This window comes from Protomyctophum bolini (assembly GCF_963924005.1).
Source record: "Protomyctophum bolini genome assembly, chromosome: 9".
Classification (NCBI taxonomy): Eukaryota; Metazoa; Chordata; class Actinopteri; order Myctophiformes; family Myctophidae; genus Protomyctophum; species Protomyctophum bolini.
In genome coordinates, this window is record NC_137870.1 from 26921044 (window position 1) to 26939256 (window position 18213).

At 42.2% G+C, this 18213-nt stretch overlaps 1 protein-coding gene across 1 annotated transcript; it reads left to right on the forward strand.

Moving 5' to 3' along the window:
- Nucleotides 1-535: 535 nt before the first annotated feature.
- Nucleotides 536-18020, forward strand: rffl (ring finger and FYVE-like domain containing E3 ubiquitin protein ligase). Its single transcript, XM_080772823.1, has 8 exons — nt 536-826; nt 4989-5191; nt 7539-7736; nt 9343-9600; nt 12728-12938; nt 13688-13711; nt 14231-14421; nt 15179-18020. Exons 2-7 carry the CDS (start codon nt 5000-5002, stop codon nt 14416-14418), a joined length of 1071 nt encoding a protein of 356 aa, XP_080628949.1. The 5' UTR covers nt 536-826; nt 4989-4999; the 3' UTR covers nt 14419-14421; nt 15179-18020.
- Nucleotides 18021-18213: the final 193 nt, after the last annotated feature.

Here is an 18213-nt window from a genome sequence, read left to right on the forward strand (position 1 = left end):
TTTTTGAGGGGCGCTAGCCTCTCCTATACACAGGTTTAATGTTTGTCTTACGTCAATGTTTTTTGTAAACGCCATTGACAATGAAGGGAATATGTACGTCATAGGCCTATTGTCTCTTTATTGTTAATGGCATTTAATGACAACTTTGCACCGTTTGTTTACATCACCTAATCAACATGAGTTAGCGCCCCTCACTTCACATGGGTGTGATTCTTTTCATATAGGCCCGCCTAAGTGTATATTTGTACATATTTTTCTTTTTGTTATGATGAATTGAAACTGGTGGACCAGTCTTGTGCTTTGGTTTCGTCCACAAAGTAGCAGTTTTTGTATTGACTTGTGCTTTCGTTTGAAATGTACCCATTCTACATACTGTCTGTGAAATAAAAATGTCAATCAATAACTCAAAACAGTAGGAGGCAGCAATACGCTGAAGGGCATCCATAGTTGGCCGGAAGCTCGTCGGGAGAAGAAGACGAAGACCTGCGTGCGTGCGTGTAAGCCTGGTGACGCGAGGTTAGCGTGCGTGTGTAGTGGAGTAACATGATTCTACATGTCACCAATACCCGTGTGACACCTGTTCCGCAGGGCACCCTCAACTCTTCCTGGTTTGTTTTGTTTATCCAAGTTAGCTAACACAGCCCCAGAGGCTCAACAACAAAGTCTACTATCCTTCTGTTCAAAGTTGACCCGACGATGAATTACGGTCATTTAAACCCGTAACCCATGACAAACTACACGGAAAGTATCACTACGGATACAAAGAGCAGTTAAACTGGTCTTACTGGTCGGAGTTTGGGTCGAAGAAGGAACCAGACAGATAGAGGTAAGATAAGTTTAGAAAATAAATAAATATTTGATTCCTTGTTTTTGTAACGTTTCCCATTCAGACTGTTTCAACGTGTGTGTAGATGTGTGTCTATGTAATATTGACACGATGTGAGAAATGTTAAACTGTATAACTGTTATAAGTTTATTTATTTTTTACAACTTCAGCAACTGTGCTAACACTGTTAGCATAACCTGTTGTTAGCATGTGTGATCAAGTTGGTGCAGCTAGTTCATTAATCCGTGTTTGTTGTGGTTAAATAATATTATTAATGATACTATTCACAGTCAAAGCTCTCTGATAGTAGAGGAGAGGTTTGTACAGTTAATGTGTAGATATTTCCTGAAGTAAGTAAATAAGTTAAAGGTACCTGTTGTAACTTAAAATCAATGAAAGTTGTATTTTAACAATATAAACTAAAGTTACCTGTGGTAGTTTAATAAGATTAATTAAAGTAACCTTTGTAATTCAACAAGATAAATTAAAATGATCAAGTTAGTCTCACACACTTGTAAAGTTAGCCTGTGTTTTAAATCTTGTGCTAATATAATGTTTTAACCCCTCAAGTATGGTTGTCAATATTATGCAAAAACAATTGAGGTGGGAGACCACTGTACAATGCAAAATAATAGTTTTCTTCAAACAGCTATTTTTGCAGCTTTTGTTTAGGCTTCAAAGCTATCAGACTACTCGAAAGGCTTTGCTGAGTAGTCTAAGATTTTAAGACAATTTGAAGGCATTCAGTTTGCCTCCTTGGGAACCCTGGGACTCTTCCACTATTTGTGTGTGGCTAGTGCATATTATCAATATTAACCACATGAACCCAAAGTGTCCCAATTCCGAGCATGACTGTCATAATAGCCCATTTAGACCTGAGGCTGATTCTACAAATGCCTTCTATTAGTTCACACTTTCAAGATTTTTCAAAAGATGTGCAACCCTGATCAACTGGGTATATAGGGCTTAACTTTATAAGTTGTTAATAACTTGTGATTGTGTATAAGGGGGGGAAGCAAATTGACTAAACAAATACCAGCTGTTCCCAATGTAGCACGGCAGTCCTGACCTGCACACAAATGGAAATGGATACAATGGTTTACTGTACTCGGACTGGTTCTCAAACGTTTGAGGTAGAACCCCCAAATTAAATGACCACGTCACCCATTTATTTTTTACCCAATCTTCACGTAATTGGTCCTCATTATAACACAGCACCATTTCTATCTATTCTGTCTGTGTCTCAGAGGAGGGCTAGTGGACAATTCAGAAACCCGCCTACCAATGACATCATCGGTAGGCAGGTTTGGTACTTTCCAGCATATTATTAATGGCAGAACAATGGCTACTGTTTCAGCATACTGACTTTCCAGCGAGAGAGAGGCTGCAGTAGTTTCTATTGGTGTGTAATCCCCATCAATGATGTCAATTGGTACACCCCATTCTTTTCTCAACTGTCCATAGACCACCAATGAGACGCAAAGGGAGTGCTTATTACAAACATTTAGTGACGACTAATTACAGTATATGAGCAATTTATTGAACATGCAGTTTAAAAGTGCTCTTTAATATTTATTTGGCCATGGACCCCATCTGAATACCAAGATATTTGAATGTCAAATATCTGAATGCCAAATATTTTCCACATACCTGATGCTGAATCTGCACTTGATTTTTATATCACTTCTTTTAACTCTTTGGCTGATAAACATGCCTCATTAAAAATAATTAGAGTAAAAGACAGGTCGGATGAACTATCTTCACGAAATAGTTGACCCCTCTCACTGGCTGGCTTTTAGACAGCTACGAAACAAATGTACTGCGCTGGTGACTAAAGCCAAATCAAACTATGTACATCTACTTGGAAATAATTCTACTTACCCTAACCCCAAAAAGTTTTGGAATATAATAAATTCCACTAGAAAACAAAATACAAAAAAATGTTATGTTGCAAGGAGTTGCATTGTTGCGGAAGGGCGGACACTCTTAACCACAAGGCCACTTAGCCGGTATTCGCCTGAGTGACATAATGAGCCTTAATGTCGCCAGCTCCGTTTTTGCTCTTGAGATAATTCTGTAGAAAACATCCACTGAAAATCCATTAAGCTCAGCACGACAGCAGTTGGAATGCGGACCAAACGTTGAACTTTGAATGAACATGAATGCTTTGAAGCTAGGCTACTGTGAGGCTACTGTAGGAAATAATATGAGGCACAATAAGAATAGCAGCAATAAATATAATTTCCATGGATGGAGGATTTCTGAGATCGGTCAGCGTAGATGGCAAATGTAACTGGCCCTCACCAGGCGCACCTCTTCTACTATAGTGAACGGCAGAGTAACTGATGTTAGTCTACCTCAAACGTTACTCTTTTACCTGCTTTTTACTAAACCTAAACAATAAACATTACAAAGATGCCCAGAACATCAGGATGAACCTGTGTAGTTTATGGCTGCTCCAACAGTAGTGGCAACATTAAAAAATATAAAAACGGAATGTCAAAATATCCACCGCGGTGGCTGAGACCAGAGCCATTGAGTAATGGTTGAGACAAAGCAGTGAAAGGTCCTGAAAGATGCATAACGCCAGTCTTACCCAATACCCAATCTTTCTGTTTTATGAACACAAGGCTGCTGTACTTTATACCTCATACTTTAAATGCTTAGTATGAGGTATAAAATACAGCAGCAATTGTGTTCATAAAACACTGAAAGATTGGGTATTGGGTAAGGCTGACGTTATGTATCTTTCAGGACCTTTCACTGATTCGTCTCAACCATTACTCAATGGCTCTGGTCTCAGCCACCGCGGTGGATATTTTGACATTCCGTTTTATTTTATTTTAATGTTGCCACTACTGTTGGAGCAGCCATAAACTACACAGGTTCATCCCGATGTTCTGGGCATCTTTGTAATGTTAGTGTTTAGTAAAAAGCAGGTAAAAGAGTAACGTTTGAGGCAGACTAACATCAGTTACTCTGCCGTTCACTATAGTAGAAGAGGTGCGCCTGGTGAGGGTTTAAACCCCGCAGCTATGTCGAGTCCGCCTACAGGAAATACGTAACCTGCGACCATGAGACCCGCTCCTGGATTCGTCTATAGAGTGAGCTGACCATAAGTAGTTCCTCCCAGTCCCCAGTTAACCCCTGGGGGCCAAAAAACCATAGGTTCCGTTTTTGGCTAGGTGGCCCAGCCTTCATCCAATCGGGATAGAGAGGGGCCTTCCGCCAATCATGATCGAGCGGGGGCGGGCCTTGGTGTGTGTGTGCTGTTGGCCTGTCTCGTGTCCCCCCACTGTAGTGCGTGCATGTGCACGACACTGCACATCTTGGACCGGGGTTTTTTCCAAATCACCCAAATCACTGAATGCTCCATTCAGCATTCCAAAGCTGCATCTAAAAATATGAAAGAGAAACATATTATACAAAATAAATAAATATTGCTTAGTGGCATGTGAGCCCTCCTGGTGAAGCTAAACATTAGGTGCCTCCGCTCCCGTTCAAAACAAAACGAACATAACAATAATATCGATACATTCTTGTTGCTGTGTAGCTTTCTCTCAAGTTGTTTTTGATATTTATTCAAGTGATATAATCTTTCGGTGTTCACCGAAAGATTATATCACTTGAATCTATGGCTGGATATCTAATATCTACACAAATCACAAACGGTAAAATAAATTGTCCAGCATAGCTACGGATATTTGGAACCACTGAGTGCGGATTTTATTGTCTTGTACGTTTTCTGTGAATCTACACTTAGCACAAGCCTGAAAAGACTGTCTGAGTTGAGAATGCCTTTCCCCTGAAGTGAACTGAAGTGAATAATAGCTACCGCTCCAATGCCACACTGCCCCTTTTGGTTGTGGTGATGTCATGAAGATTTAATTTATAAACCATTGTGAAACCTCTCTAAACGATATTAAAAACATATTTTATGTGTGAATGTCAGCCTCCCCTATCCGACAACATAAGGGTGCAGAGTTTGACTGTCTGGAGTATAACACTAAATCAAACATACCAACGTGTGTGTGTGTGTGTGTGTGTGTGTGTGTGTGTGTGTGTGTGTGTGTGTGTGTGTGTGTGTGTGTGTGTGTGTGTGTGTGTGTGTGTGTGTGTGTGTGTGTGTGTGTGTGTGTGTGTGTGTGTGTGTGTGTCCTAGCTGTGTGTATTATGTTGTCATCGTGCTGTTCGTGGTTCTGCCTGGACGCCTCTACTGTGGTCGAACACGAAGCAAACAGCACCAACGCTCCCCAACCCCCCCAGCAGGGGGCCTACGTCAACTCTGGCTACAGCCCCTCGCCCCCACAACCTGAGCACTCCTGTAAGGCCTGTGGCGGGCGTTTTGACACCCCCGCCAGGAAGGTAACCCCCACCCCCATTTCTCATTTTGTATGTTTTAGCAAATTAGCAGTGGTTCTGAAACGTTTTAATTTCAAGGACCAAACAAATAATTACAAAGAAGAAAAACAACAAAAAAAAGTGTTGTAACCTGCCGTTTTTATCTACTTTCTAATTCTTTGTTTGGCCCAAAACATTGTTTATTGTCATGATTTGTCCCAGTTGAACAGTTGGCTTTGTTGGTGTAAACGTCTTTAAATAAAAGTCTATGAGGAAAATGAACGGGGATTTATTTTCCGGGTCTCTCGAGGGGGCGGGACTGCAACGTTCTATAGGGGGATGGCATAGTGACGCGTTCGGTAGGATTTTGGCTTATTTTGGGCACCATCTTGCTGCCTACATGTAGGCTAGTAGGATGCCAGGCTACTTGGCTGCCAGTCTGTAGTTTGTAAGTTTGCTTGTCAGTGACACTGGTGTACTGTGTATACTGTCACTGCAGTACACCATCTTCCATCTCTCTACTTTGACTTGTCACAACTCTTCTACTCTATGGCTCTGGGTTGACGGTGGTATAGGTATTATTATTCGTCGTTAGAAAATGTTCGGGTGTTCTGATCCGATAGCCGCCTCCCCTCCCGTCAAAACTGTTCTTAATCTTACTTGACAAGAAGACATGTGGACATATCCTTATGGAACCATAAGGATATGCACTGGCCAGTGCATAGGGAGGAGTTTCACTCAGAACGGGTTATTCTGGTTGCCATTTTCCTGCCTATAGTACCAGTAGGCTATAGCAGTAGGCTGCGAGGCTACATTTTCCAGCCTCACTGTGGAGACATACTATTGTAGATATAAACAGTGTATGTATGGTTTGGGTGTCAGATGACAAAATAAGTAAATAACATAATGTTCATCCGCAACAGTAATGGGTCTGCCCTGTCCGTTTTTATACCCTAACTTGTCCATTCCACCACGGGGCGTGGGCCATCAGAATTATGCTTCCATTGTATCCTTGCACTTGATTTGGGTGTCAGCTGACAAAATATCATAACCTTCAGCAACATTCCCAAACACATGCATGCTCTGCTCTCTACCTGTCCTCAAACGATCATGACAGTGTATTTGTAATCAAAATCATAATGGTCAGATTGAGATTGCATACAGACAGATTATTTATTTACTGTGGAGAGAACACATCACATCTTGACTGATCACTCTCGTGGTGTTTTTCCCCTCTACCTGGTTCCATAAGGACATGTCCTCTCAAGTAATGATCTAAACATTAAGAACTGTTTTGACGTGAGGGGAGGCGGCTATCAGATCACCCGAACATTTTCCAATGACGAATAATAATAATACCACCATCGATCCAGAGCCATAGAGTAGAAGAGTTGTGACAAGTCAAAGATAGTAGAGAGATGGAAGATGGTGTACTGCAGTGACAGTATACACAGTACACCAGCGTCACTGACAAGCAAACTTACAAACTACAGACTGGCAGCCAAGTAGCCTGGCATCCTACTAGCCTACATGTAGGCAGGAAGATGGCACCCAAATAAGCCAAAATCCTACCGAACGCATCATTACGCTCTCCCCCTATAGGCTTCAAGTGGTTAATGAATCCTATCACACAAAGATTTGGTGGCCCCACTGTAGTAGCCCTGTGAGGACCGGACCCCCTGTTGAAGACCCCTGCTTTAGAGGTCCATTTGGTTCCATTTGTACAGCTCACCTCTTCGGACCCCACCTTAGCCTGTAGCACTTGACCTAGTTATTAACTTTCCACCAAAGAAACTCTTTTCCATCTCCAACAGAGTGCAACAGACTAGCATGGATGGAACACTGTTTTTGTGCATGCAGCGCTGGTCTGCAGTGTTGCCAGGCCTGCCTATTATGCGACTGAGCGACTTTACAGGAAAAGCGACTTTAGGCTTTTCCTGTAAAGTTTCTTAAATGTTCATAGTTGTGGGTTGCTTTTTTGGGTCCATTAACTAGCTGGTCCAGTGAACAGCTCGTGCTTGTGTCCCCACCCTGCTTTGCTATGACAGACTGGTTGCATGGCATTGTGGCAAAAATAGACGTGTCACAATGTATTCACTTTTAGCAGGTCTTAGAGGGCTGTTGCCATCATGAGTCATGGCATTTTAGCAGATGGTTAATTGTCATACAAATAATTGTGATTATGTCGATTATGTAATAATTGTGACAGGCCTACTTGGTCTCTACAGCTAAATACCGTATTAACTGTCTGTCTTTGTGTGTGTGTCTCTTCAGCTGAAAACCTCTGTCTCTACATCTGTCTCTGTTTCATCTGTCTTTCTGTTTCTACAGCCTAACGCCTATCTCCCTCTATATGTCTGTTTCTCTACAGCATGTGTGTGTGGACTGTAAAAAGAACTACTGTGGACATTGTTCCGCCCAGCTGGAGCCGAGGCCCCGCCTCTGCCACACCTGTCAGCGTTTCTACGGCAACCTGATTGAGAGGCCGGAGCTTATGAAGCTGAAGGTGAAGGACCTACGGGACTACCTCCACCTGCACGAGGTCCCCACCCAGATGTGTCGCGAAAAGGTACTGAGCTGTGCTACTGAATCTATCTGTCCTGTTAAGGCCAGCGGATTCGTCCGTTATCACTGTATTAAATATACTAAATCAACTGTACGTTGGAATGTGGCCAATATGGCATACTGGCATACTAGACATTGTGGTGTTTGGCTGTGTTCACCCGTACTGCACGCATCCATGGTGGTGCAGATATAGCCTGGTCAAGGACTCCCCCTGCTGAACGTGTCATTTCCAACTCTATTGTCGGGGCATGGAAACTAGGGGATACTAATATTTACTATTCTCTGCCTATCGGGACGTAACTCGGACGGCGCTGAGTCGGGTCTGGTGGCCTTCGCAACGCTCTGCTCGGCGGTGCCTCACGTGGCTCAAGGCCACCAGACACGCTGCGCTTCCGTCATTGACACAAAAAGCAAACGCTCCCATAGTTTCCGTTCCGGATTTCACAGTGTGTTGATTATTACATAATGGGGGTATTTCTAAGGTGCCGATTACGAACATTATTTTGATTATCGTGTGATAATATCTGAAACGGGTGCAGCGGCAGCTCCAGACAGCGCAGACGGTCAGCTGTTGGCCAGTTTGAAAGCGCCGGGAGCTTGTTGGCAGGAGACTTCTCACGACAAGCTGCCGTCGATATCAGCTTCCCGACGCGTCAGAACCCGTTGATGAAGAACCGAGCATGTTCAGTCGGTTGCCGACCTCGGGAGCCGACGCTATCCGTGTTGTAGTGATGAAGGGGTAAATACTCCACCGTAGAGTGGACATCTAGTCTGCTCGTCATGTTTCAGGGCTGACTACTGGTGTAGTGTGAACTAGATACCATATTCTCAATCTCAACTCCAAAGCAAAGCTAGCGAAAAAATACTGTGTTTAGGTGCAGATGCAGAATTTCCGGTGTTACCAGATTCTGTGAGTGAAACAAGCGACCAGGACCAGGTCTATGAAAACAAACCCAAAAGAAGGCAACCAGTTTCACCACTTGAGCCCCTATTACATCACCTATGTTCAAAAAGAATCGTGAAAGCAAGCCCAAATAAGCAACTATACGAGCCCAAACTAAAGCAATGCGCAACTATGACTAATTTCACTATTTTACAGGAAAACTAGCCCAAAGTCGCTTATAATAAGCAGAACTGTCAACACTGCAAACGAATGTTTCATCGGTGTTGTGCTGATTAAAAATGCTAGTCTTGCAGTTTTAAGTACCGTAGTCTTTGACTAGTCTGAACAAGACTGTTTGGTGTGGAGTCACCTTTATCCACATTCTATTGGGTGGTAGTCTCAGCCTGGCTCCAGCCTCTGAATCGCTAGCAGATCACTAGCCTCACATTCAGGGTCTGATGAAGCTGTAGAAGCCGGGGTTTTCTCGGTTGAGAAAAGAGGGCATTCAGATTGAATAATGGAGTGAAACGAAATTAAATTTCAGGCTGTGTCACTGTCAGGCAAATTGGGTGGCGCCCCCAGAGGCAAATTCAAGGAAACAAACAGCAGAGGGCTCTCTTTTCTTTTTTGTAGAAGGGTTCCCAGATTTGGGATTAAGTGGTTAATAGCTGTTCATTGCTGTTTTTCTCTCGGTAGACTTAACTTCTTCTTCTTGGTTTTGTTTTAGGAGGAGTTAGTAGACCTGGTTCTGGGTCAGCAGACTCCGTCGTCGGACAGCTACGACCCCCCCTCAGACCCCCCCTCCTCCCAGAGCCTTCCAGACGACCCCCCCGCCCCCACAGTGACGCACCAGTCCACAGACTCCATCAACATCACCACCAATGTCAGCACAGATCCGCCCGACACCACCGCGTCATCCACCCCACCCTCCACCTCCACCTCTACAGAGTCTGTACCCCCACCCAGCACACAGGATGACAGCCAGGTAATGCACACTACACCACTGGTTCCCAAACAGTGGGTTGGGACCCTTTCTGTGGGTTTTTACTCGAGTAAAAATCTAATTTTCTTTTCCTACATTTAAAAATTATACATTTCAACATGTTTTTGTTTTTTTTCTAAATACAAAAATAATAATTGTATACATTTTAAAACAAACATCTAAGAAATTCCATGATTAAAAATAATTAAGAAGTAGTGAAAATAGCTGGTCTACAAGCTCGCAACTTGGCACGAAGCGATGCGTTGTGCTCTTGTAGATCTGCTATTTTCACTAGTTTGGGTCCTGGGCAAACGTCTAATCTCTGTTCTGGGTCTCTAACTGAAATGTTTGGGAACCACTGCACTATGCACCTCAAGCAGACTGTAACAACCAAACTCAACTGTTTAAATGGTTGCTTCTGGTCTTATTCCATTTCAAGTGTGCAGTTGTTTCAAGTGTGCAGTTGTGCGTTCCACTAATACGCGCCATGTACGTAGTATGCTCTGTGCAAATAAAATAACAAATAATGTGGAAGTGGAACGTCTAACCATCCCAGCTAGTGTTTCTGTACACGCAGGAGGGAAGCTAGATTCACTTCAATGTTCTGTTAGAACGTCACCGTAATGCATTGTAAGAGGACTCATTCAGTCATAGACACCTTCTATGTTCTGTATACAACGGAATAAGAAGCCATTAACACCTGTCTAACTCCACTCTCAACAAGAGAACTAATGTAACATGATACATTACCCCAGTCTAACAATGTGCACTGCATGCAGACTTTGTTTGTTTTAGGATTAATGCATTCCGTATGATGACAGTGCGCCATCAGTATGCCAAGCCTGTTCTAATAGAGCGTTGCAGTCCCGCCCCCCTTTCAGAACGACGAGGACCCATTCATTTTCCCCATAGACGTTTCAAAAAGTATTTATTTAAAGACGTTTACGCCGCGGACAAAGCCAACTCTTGTTGTGACAAAACATGACAATAAACACAATGTTTTGGTGTAGTGTTGTACCCTGCCTTTTTTCTTCTCTCATTATTTGATCTGCCCAAATCATTGTTTATTGTCATGATTTATCACAAGAATAGTTGGCTTTGTCCGCGGCGTAAACGTGTTAGGTCTAATTATTATTGTTATAGTTTGTTGTATAGAAAGTTTTAATTAGTGAGTTAATAATTAAGACGTATAGGTTATTTAATTCAGCAAAAGCGAGTGTGACTGCGTGGTAATAATCAGTGTACCCTGTGAAAAAAGCAGCCTACACCACTGCAAGGTGTGCATGTTATTCTTATTTGAGCACTACCTGGAGCAGTGGTGTGAGAGACAGTGTAACAGAGTGTCAGCAGCACACAATTATAAGCAATTTTACTGTAACATTCTATTCAAACCCTCTGAACACTGTATTGTGTAATGCTCCATCTTCAGTTCAGCCTAGCCCCTCTCGGAACCCCCTGGGTCAGCTCATTCTATCGTGGACCCATGGGGTCCCTGTTCACAAGTTTGTTTCCTTATGCAAATGATGGAACGCAGACATAAATACCGTTGTCAACATCATTGCTGCGGTTTCCTCGTGCGGGTCCGATGGCCCAAAAGAAGCATATAAGAGCTATAGGATACAACGGAAACCGCTGCAAATTTTCCTTTGCCGCAGAAGCCGTTAAGTATTTTTAATCTGTGTTTGACCGATTGGTATCTCTGATTAATCTCTTCCTTCCTTGTTTATTGACATCCCATTGTACCACCTCCAGCTGCGGGGTTGGCTAGCTGTGCGTCCCTACGTTCCTGCCTCTGATCTGCTCTGTCTTAGCTATAGCCACTAGCTAGCCAGCTAGGCGGTACAATGGGATGTCAATAAAGGAAGGAAGAGAGCATTTCAGAGCTGGCAATCGGTCAAACACAGATTAAAAATACTTAACAGCTTCTGCGGCAAAGGAAAATTCGCAGCGGTTTCCGTTGTATCCTATAGCTCTTATGCTTCTTCCGCACGAGGAAACCGCAGCAATGACGTTGACAACGGTATGTTCGTCTGTCTACCAATTATATGCTGTATAGCTGGGACCGGACCCTATGGGTAAAGTTATCCAAATGTCAGAAACTTTACGTACCATTGGGTTCTTGCTCGCGGGGCTATAAGTTCAGCCTAGCGTGAGCCGTGTTGTAACGGTTGCGACAATAACAATTGAAGAACCAATTATAGCAAAATGAGGGAGGTGATGGGTAAGTTTAGAATAAAAATCACTAAGAGAATCAGTAATATGTTTAACTGCAATTTAATAAATCTAAAGTTTAATGACAAAATGTTTACTTAATCGGATCAACAAAAAAAAGGTTTACTGTAAATCCCAACTGTCCCTGGCACTGTCCAAAAACTACACTAGAGTGTCTCAAAATAAATCCTAATCCAACAGTCAATGCTGTGAGTAGTAGTAGGCCTCCTCTTACCGCCATTTAAAGTCCGTCCTTAGAAATCCAACGCTCCAGCAAATAATCCACGAAAGGAAATAAAGGTCTCTATATCCAATAAGATCCAAATAGAATAATATAGCAAGACTTGTGAAATATTCCTCTTGCTTCCCAGCAGACTGACTCTCTCTCCCTGTTCACCTCCACTCTGACTCAAACTCTCCAGGTGGCCCAAACATACTGATTGCCCATCACTCAATCAGGCTAAGTGAGCCTTGGGTGGGGCTTCCCCATGTGTTGCCATAGCAACACATGCATCTCACTGGCTTCTTGTAGCCAGTCTAGAGTCTCTAGACTCTACACTACTTCAATTCGTACAATTCAGTAATTTTATAAATTACTAAATACCACCACCTAGTGGCGGCATCACATAACCAATAATTGAAAGCCTAGTTCAGCTACTTTTTGTTGTTGTTGGACATTTTGACTATGAATATATCATTAGTAAATATATCAGTCTCATATCTGCCCAGTGCAATTCTTGTTTGCATAGCCAAAAAGCCAATCAAGAAATGTAATTTTTATTTATACTATATTCCAACTTTCAATCTGGAAAAAAAACACTAAAATCATCCATCATCAATTTGTATGTCAATTTATCCTTGCGTAAAATCATCCTGATGGTGACATACAGCCCTAATTGGCTTCTATGTTTCCCTGCAGGTATCGGATCCTGAGGAGCTTGTGGTCACAGGGAGGAGAGCCTCCATGTCAGACATCTCCTGCCTGGAGGACATTGAGTCTCTGAGCGTCCGGCAGCTCAAGGAGATCCTGGCCAGGAACTTTGTGGACTATAAAGGCTGCTGTGAAAAGTGGGAGTTGATGGAGAGGGTTACCAGACTGTACCACGACCACCAAGACCGAAATAATATAGGTGATGTCTTAAGAACCCAGAATCTAGTGTCTGAATATGAGTTAGCCGCAATTTTCAACTCGTTGCAATACCCTCCATTGACTCCCCATTCATCCAATTTGCTTTTGCGATCTGCTTGTATTAAACAACGTTAAACTCACCAACATTGCAGCTCTAGGCCAAGCTTGAATTGTCCTCTGCAAAGCTTTTGTTTCATAAAAATCCACCGTAGACAAAGACATGTTATGAGCTACTTTGTCAAGAAATTCTGTGCAGGTGATTATTGTTGTTTATTAAGTGTTGGAGTTTGGAAGCGCATGTCGAAGAAACTGAACGGCCCTGCAGGTACCACCTGTTTCAAGCAGCAGCAGCACAACCCGTTAATAAAAACGAGTGCTTCCAAACTCCAAATACAACAAAAATATCACAGAATGGAATTTCTTGACATACTGTAAAGTAGGTCATAACATGTCTACGGTGGATTTTTATGAAACAAAAGCTTAGCAGATTGAAAGAGGATAATTCAAGCGTAGCCTATACAGCGTCAATGTTGTTAGTTTAACGTTGTTTAATACAAGCAGATCGCAAAAGCAAATTGGATAAATGGGGAGTCAATGGAGGGTATTGCAACTCTAAATTCATCATTATAAAACAAATATATAGTATAGTTGTGGTTAAATTGACGGGATAAGAAATGGATAGATGATAGACTTGACAGGACGTGATGTAATTATCTTTATGCTAAAATGTTTCCTGTGTTTTCATTCCAGCAAACGTCACTGCAGACGATACAGGTGACTGCTCTTCCTTTATATGTCTACTTTATTTGTCATTTAGTTGTTTTTACATTATGAAAAAAACAAAACCTACTGAATACTGATACCAGAGAGACACAGCACATCACTTGATAAAAACTAAAACCAATGAATATTTCTATGACTATTAGTTATACAAATATTCATTGGTTTTAGTTTTTATCAAGTTTCATTCTGGTATATATATTCAATTACTCAACATAGCATGATTAATTAACACAATAATACATGTCATCAACAAATACAAAACTATATGTATATATGATAGAGGAAAAATGGAGGTGGTCTCTTTATTTTTCAGACCAATTTTAAAAGAAACCAGTGATTTACATCTTTTAATGGATTGTGTCAGGGCATTCCACATTTTCTGGCAGAGTAGTAGGATGAATTGTGTTCTGAATAACTATACCGGTATCATCAAATGAATAATAGCTGATATATCGGCCAAAGCAAGTGTTTTAGAACTCAATCCCTGGTGGTGTTCTCTCTGTGCTCCAGACCCGACAGCCACCGTGGGAGGCCTCCAGGAGGACAGCCTGTGTCGTATCTGCATGGACTCTCCTATAGACTGTGTCTTGCTGGAGTGTGGCCACATGGTCACCTGCTCCCGCTGTGGCAAGAGGATGAACGAGTGTCCCATCTGTAGGCAGTATGTGGTCCGGGCTGTACACGTGTTCCGCTCATAAGAGGTACGGTAGTAGAGGGTGGATGAGTTGTACAGTTGCAACAATATTTACTGTACAGCCAATTATAGCAAATTATAGAGGGAGGTGTTGGATCAGTTTAGAATACAAATCACTAAAATAATCAGTAAATAAGTTTGACTGCAGTTTAAAAATAACAAAATATTCACTTAATATTCCCCACGAGTTCTAATATGCCGATGTATTCATCAAACCGCCACGACGTATTATAAACCGCCATACGACGTATTCATTAATAGTTGCGACTTACGTCGTCCGCCGTGAAATAATCTCGCTGTCTCTCTAATATTCACTTAAATATTCACTTAATAGCTTGCTGGGGAAAGCTTTTCCGGGAATCTGGCCAACATGGCAATCTACCGCGTGGGTGGAGCTTCATTTCCATCCATCAGCCGTCTAAAAAAACGGAAATGACGTAAAACACAGCTTCTTCTGTCCGCGCATAGAATCTAAAGTGTGCTCAGACCCATTGCGTGACACTGTTATGACATGGCATAAAATTACACTTAAGTGGTTAATCGATTTGTGATATGTAAAAACATTGACAATTTAAAATACTTTTGAAAACGTGCTTGATTATGCAAAAGCGTAATTGATAGGATAATCGCTATGCAAATAATGGCTAGTTGCAACCGTAATAACACCTACGATGGATGGACCCCTTGATTCGGGGGTAGACAGACATGCAGACAGAAGACGGGAACAGTGGAAAGTAACTCACTGTTGTTTTGTGTGTTGTCAGGAACCAATGTCTCCTCCAGAGACATTACCAGAAGGAACAGAACTCCCAGAGCTCCCAGCAGCAGTTAAGGGGCCATTCACACTGAGACACAGCTGTCTCCTCTGTGTGTCCTGTCTCTTCTGTGTGTCTCACAGCTCGCAATGCATTTCCAATGGGAGTCACGTGGTTTGATGACACAACCTTGTTTCCCATTGGAAATGCATTGCGAGCTGTGCGACACACAGAAGAGACAGGACACACCGAGGAGACAGCTGTGTCTCAGGTGTGAATGGCCCCGAACAACACTGTAAGAAGACCTCACCAAAGGACCAGCGGCGCCGTTCTGGTCAGGAGATTCCAAACTTCTCAGGTTCTTCACACAAAGCCTTCCACCACCCTGAAGCCTTAGCAGCAGATCCCCCAAAACCACAGCAAACCTTCCAACCTCAAGTCTATAAGCTTACCTCAGTTCTGTTTTAATTTAGGAGAAATTGGAAGAAGAGCATGTTAGAAGATAACCATATTTTATGGATATACCAGATGGTGTGCATAGTAGATGTTATGCATACTAGATACCAGATGTAATGTATAGAAGATGTTATGGGTACCATATGTTGTGCAAACTACAGGCTGCAGTATGGATACCAGCTGTTTTCATTTAGAATTACAATAAACTCCAGATCAGGACCAATCAGGGTTTTAAGGGTGAAGCTAATCTCTGAAATGAACAAGTCAGATTGTGATGAAGTAGTTAAATTTGGACTGACCTCAACATCCCAGACCAAAATGGACCCTAATGCATGAAACCCACCAGGCGGCGCAAGCACAAGCACAAGTGTTTTTCTTCCGCTCCATGTTATTGAATGCAACCGTTCTCACAACTGGCCGCTCAGACACTGGATTCCACTCACGTACATGAAGTTTTTGTTTCCAAAAAAACTTTGTGTGCGCACATTCTCATTGAAATGCATTGTATATGACCAGAAGTCCCGCTGTGGCCATGTATGACGAGAACAGTTGCACAACAAAGCGCCGTGTGCAACGTTTTTGGTGGGTTCGGTGCAACAGTTTGTTGTGTGGCGTCAAATCCCACAAGCACCTTCCCTCCTGCGTCCAGTTCTAGCTGTCCTAGTCTACTGACTGTCTCTCCTACACCGTCTCCCTCTAGGCTGTCCTACTGTCTGTCTCTGCTCCATTTTTGTCCCAGCTTTATTAGCGCCTATCTCTCATACACTGTCAGACATAGATTATCTGCTCTGTATGTCATGGCCACGCCTTAAACCCGGGGTCTTCAACAAGGGAGTGGGAGAATATGTAGTGGGGGTCCCTGCTTCCCCTCAGCTAAGGGTCGTTGGCTAGAAAAATGTTGAAGACCCCTGCCTTAAACTATCCCTTTATATGAAAACCAGCTGTAGTAGAGGCCCTGATAGGATAGAAGACCAGTAGTACTAGAGGTCCTGGTAGAATAGAAAACCAGCAGTACTAAAAGTCCTGGTAGGATACTAGGATAGTGTACCAGATTGCTGACCACTGCTGTAGAAAAGGCTTTGAGATGACCAATAGGAAACTGTACAAGCTTAGCTTTTCTCTAACCATCTATGATTGGTCCTACAAACTGTGAGTAAAGTAAATCACAACTCCCCACTGTAGATTGTACAAAACAAATAAACAATAACTGTATTTTCTACAGTACAGTTAATTTGATCCATTATCTTCCACCATAACGGTTACTAGATGCTAATCTTCCTGGATGTGATTTTGTTATTAAACAAAATGTTTCTTTTTCTTTGAGACAAACTGATATTTTGTTGTCACATTCCTTCACTGGGAGCATAATAGAAGAAGCTGGTGTTTTACAGATGATCAAATCCAACCTGGAAGAAAGACACTCCTCTGTGACATTTAAATATTTTTGTGTTCACTTTGTTATGGTTTTGAAACTGCCAACTGCCAAGTGTTCTGGGTTAAGATGTAGTAAACATTGTTAAATGGTCCCCGATCATGGGTCTCCAATGGCTGTTTTCGACTACGTACAAAGGTAACCTAGAATCATACAGAACCTGAAACCTTAATGTTTTTTCCCTTTCCATTATAACCAGAGTTTTTCAGTTTGATTGTGGCTGAAGATTGTATGTACTTTAACATTAACCCTGGCATCTCTATTTTGGGCATGCCCTTTCAGATAATTCTCAAGACATTTTCTATTTTTGAAAGTATAAAATAAAAGTTAGAAATGGTGGTGGTGTTGTCTACGTCTGGTCCCAGCTTGACCAGTCCAGAGCAACAGCACCTGCTCGCTCCCTCCCCATGGGTTCCCCAGAACTCAGGGTTCCTGAGACGGGCCCAATTTAGGTTCTGAGAACCTTTAATTGAAAACGAGCTGTAGCGCATATGGAACCAAACCATGAACCTGTGAAATACATTAAGCCTTAATCTATTGCTTCATCGCCGAGAACGGACGACAAAGTACAAACCGGGCTTCCCACGGCACGGGGCACAATTTGTTGGCTTAGTTTTTGCGGTCGGAAAGAGCAACAACAAACGGGCAGTTGGGAGACCACAGAGCGTTACTCTGAACTGTAACCTGCTGACGTGCTTTTGAAGCTGCATGTACAATCTCTAGTTTTCTACTTGTGTTGTGTGTTGTAACAATGTGTTGATTGCACTACCCTCCTGTGAAGAAGAAATGGGGGCTTTTTATTATTATGCTTTTATCCATCTTAGCATTTGATTGTTTTCATTTTCCTTTAGGACAAAGTAAAGAAAACAACCTTATTTTCTTACAACAAAGAAGACGTTTTATCTATTTGACTTTTAATGTTTATTTTTCTTGGACCTGTTTTCTCAAAGATTAAATAATTTGATTTTGTGAAATGGCTGGATTGAGTGTTGTTACTGCAGGAACATGTTGGCTTTCTATTTCTAACAATCACTTAATTCTTCAACAGTCACTGCTAGCAGTAGCCTATGCAACGGTTCCCAAACCTGACATGTAGGCATTACATTTCGTTTGACTCTGTTCCACATAAATGTTGTGAAAATAGCCCAACAAGATC

Bases quoted from the DNA above. Each gene is read 5' to 3' on its own strand.
- rffl (XM_080772823.1), top strand. From the start codon at position 5,000: ATGTTGTCATCGTGCTGTTCGTGGTTCTGCCTGGACGCCTCTACTGTG. The intron at 7,737-9,342 runs GTACTGAGCTGT...GTTTTGTTTTAG, and splicing joins CCCAGATGTGTCGCGAAAAG to GAGGAGTTAGTAGACCTGGT. The intron at 9,601-12,727 runs GTAATGCACACT...GTTTCCCTGCAG, and splicing joins GCACACAGGATGACAGCCAG to GTATCGGATCCTGAGGAGCT.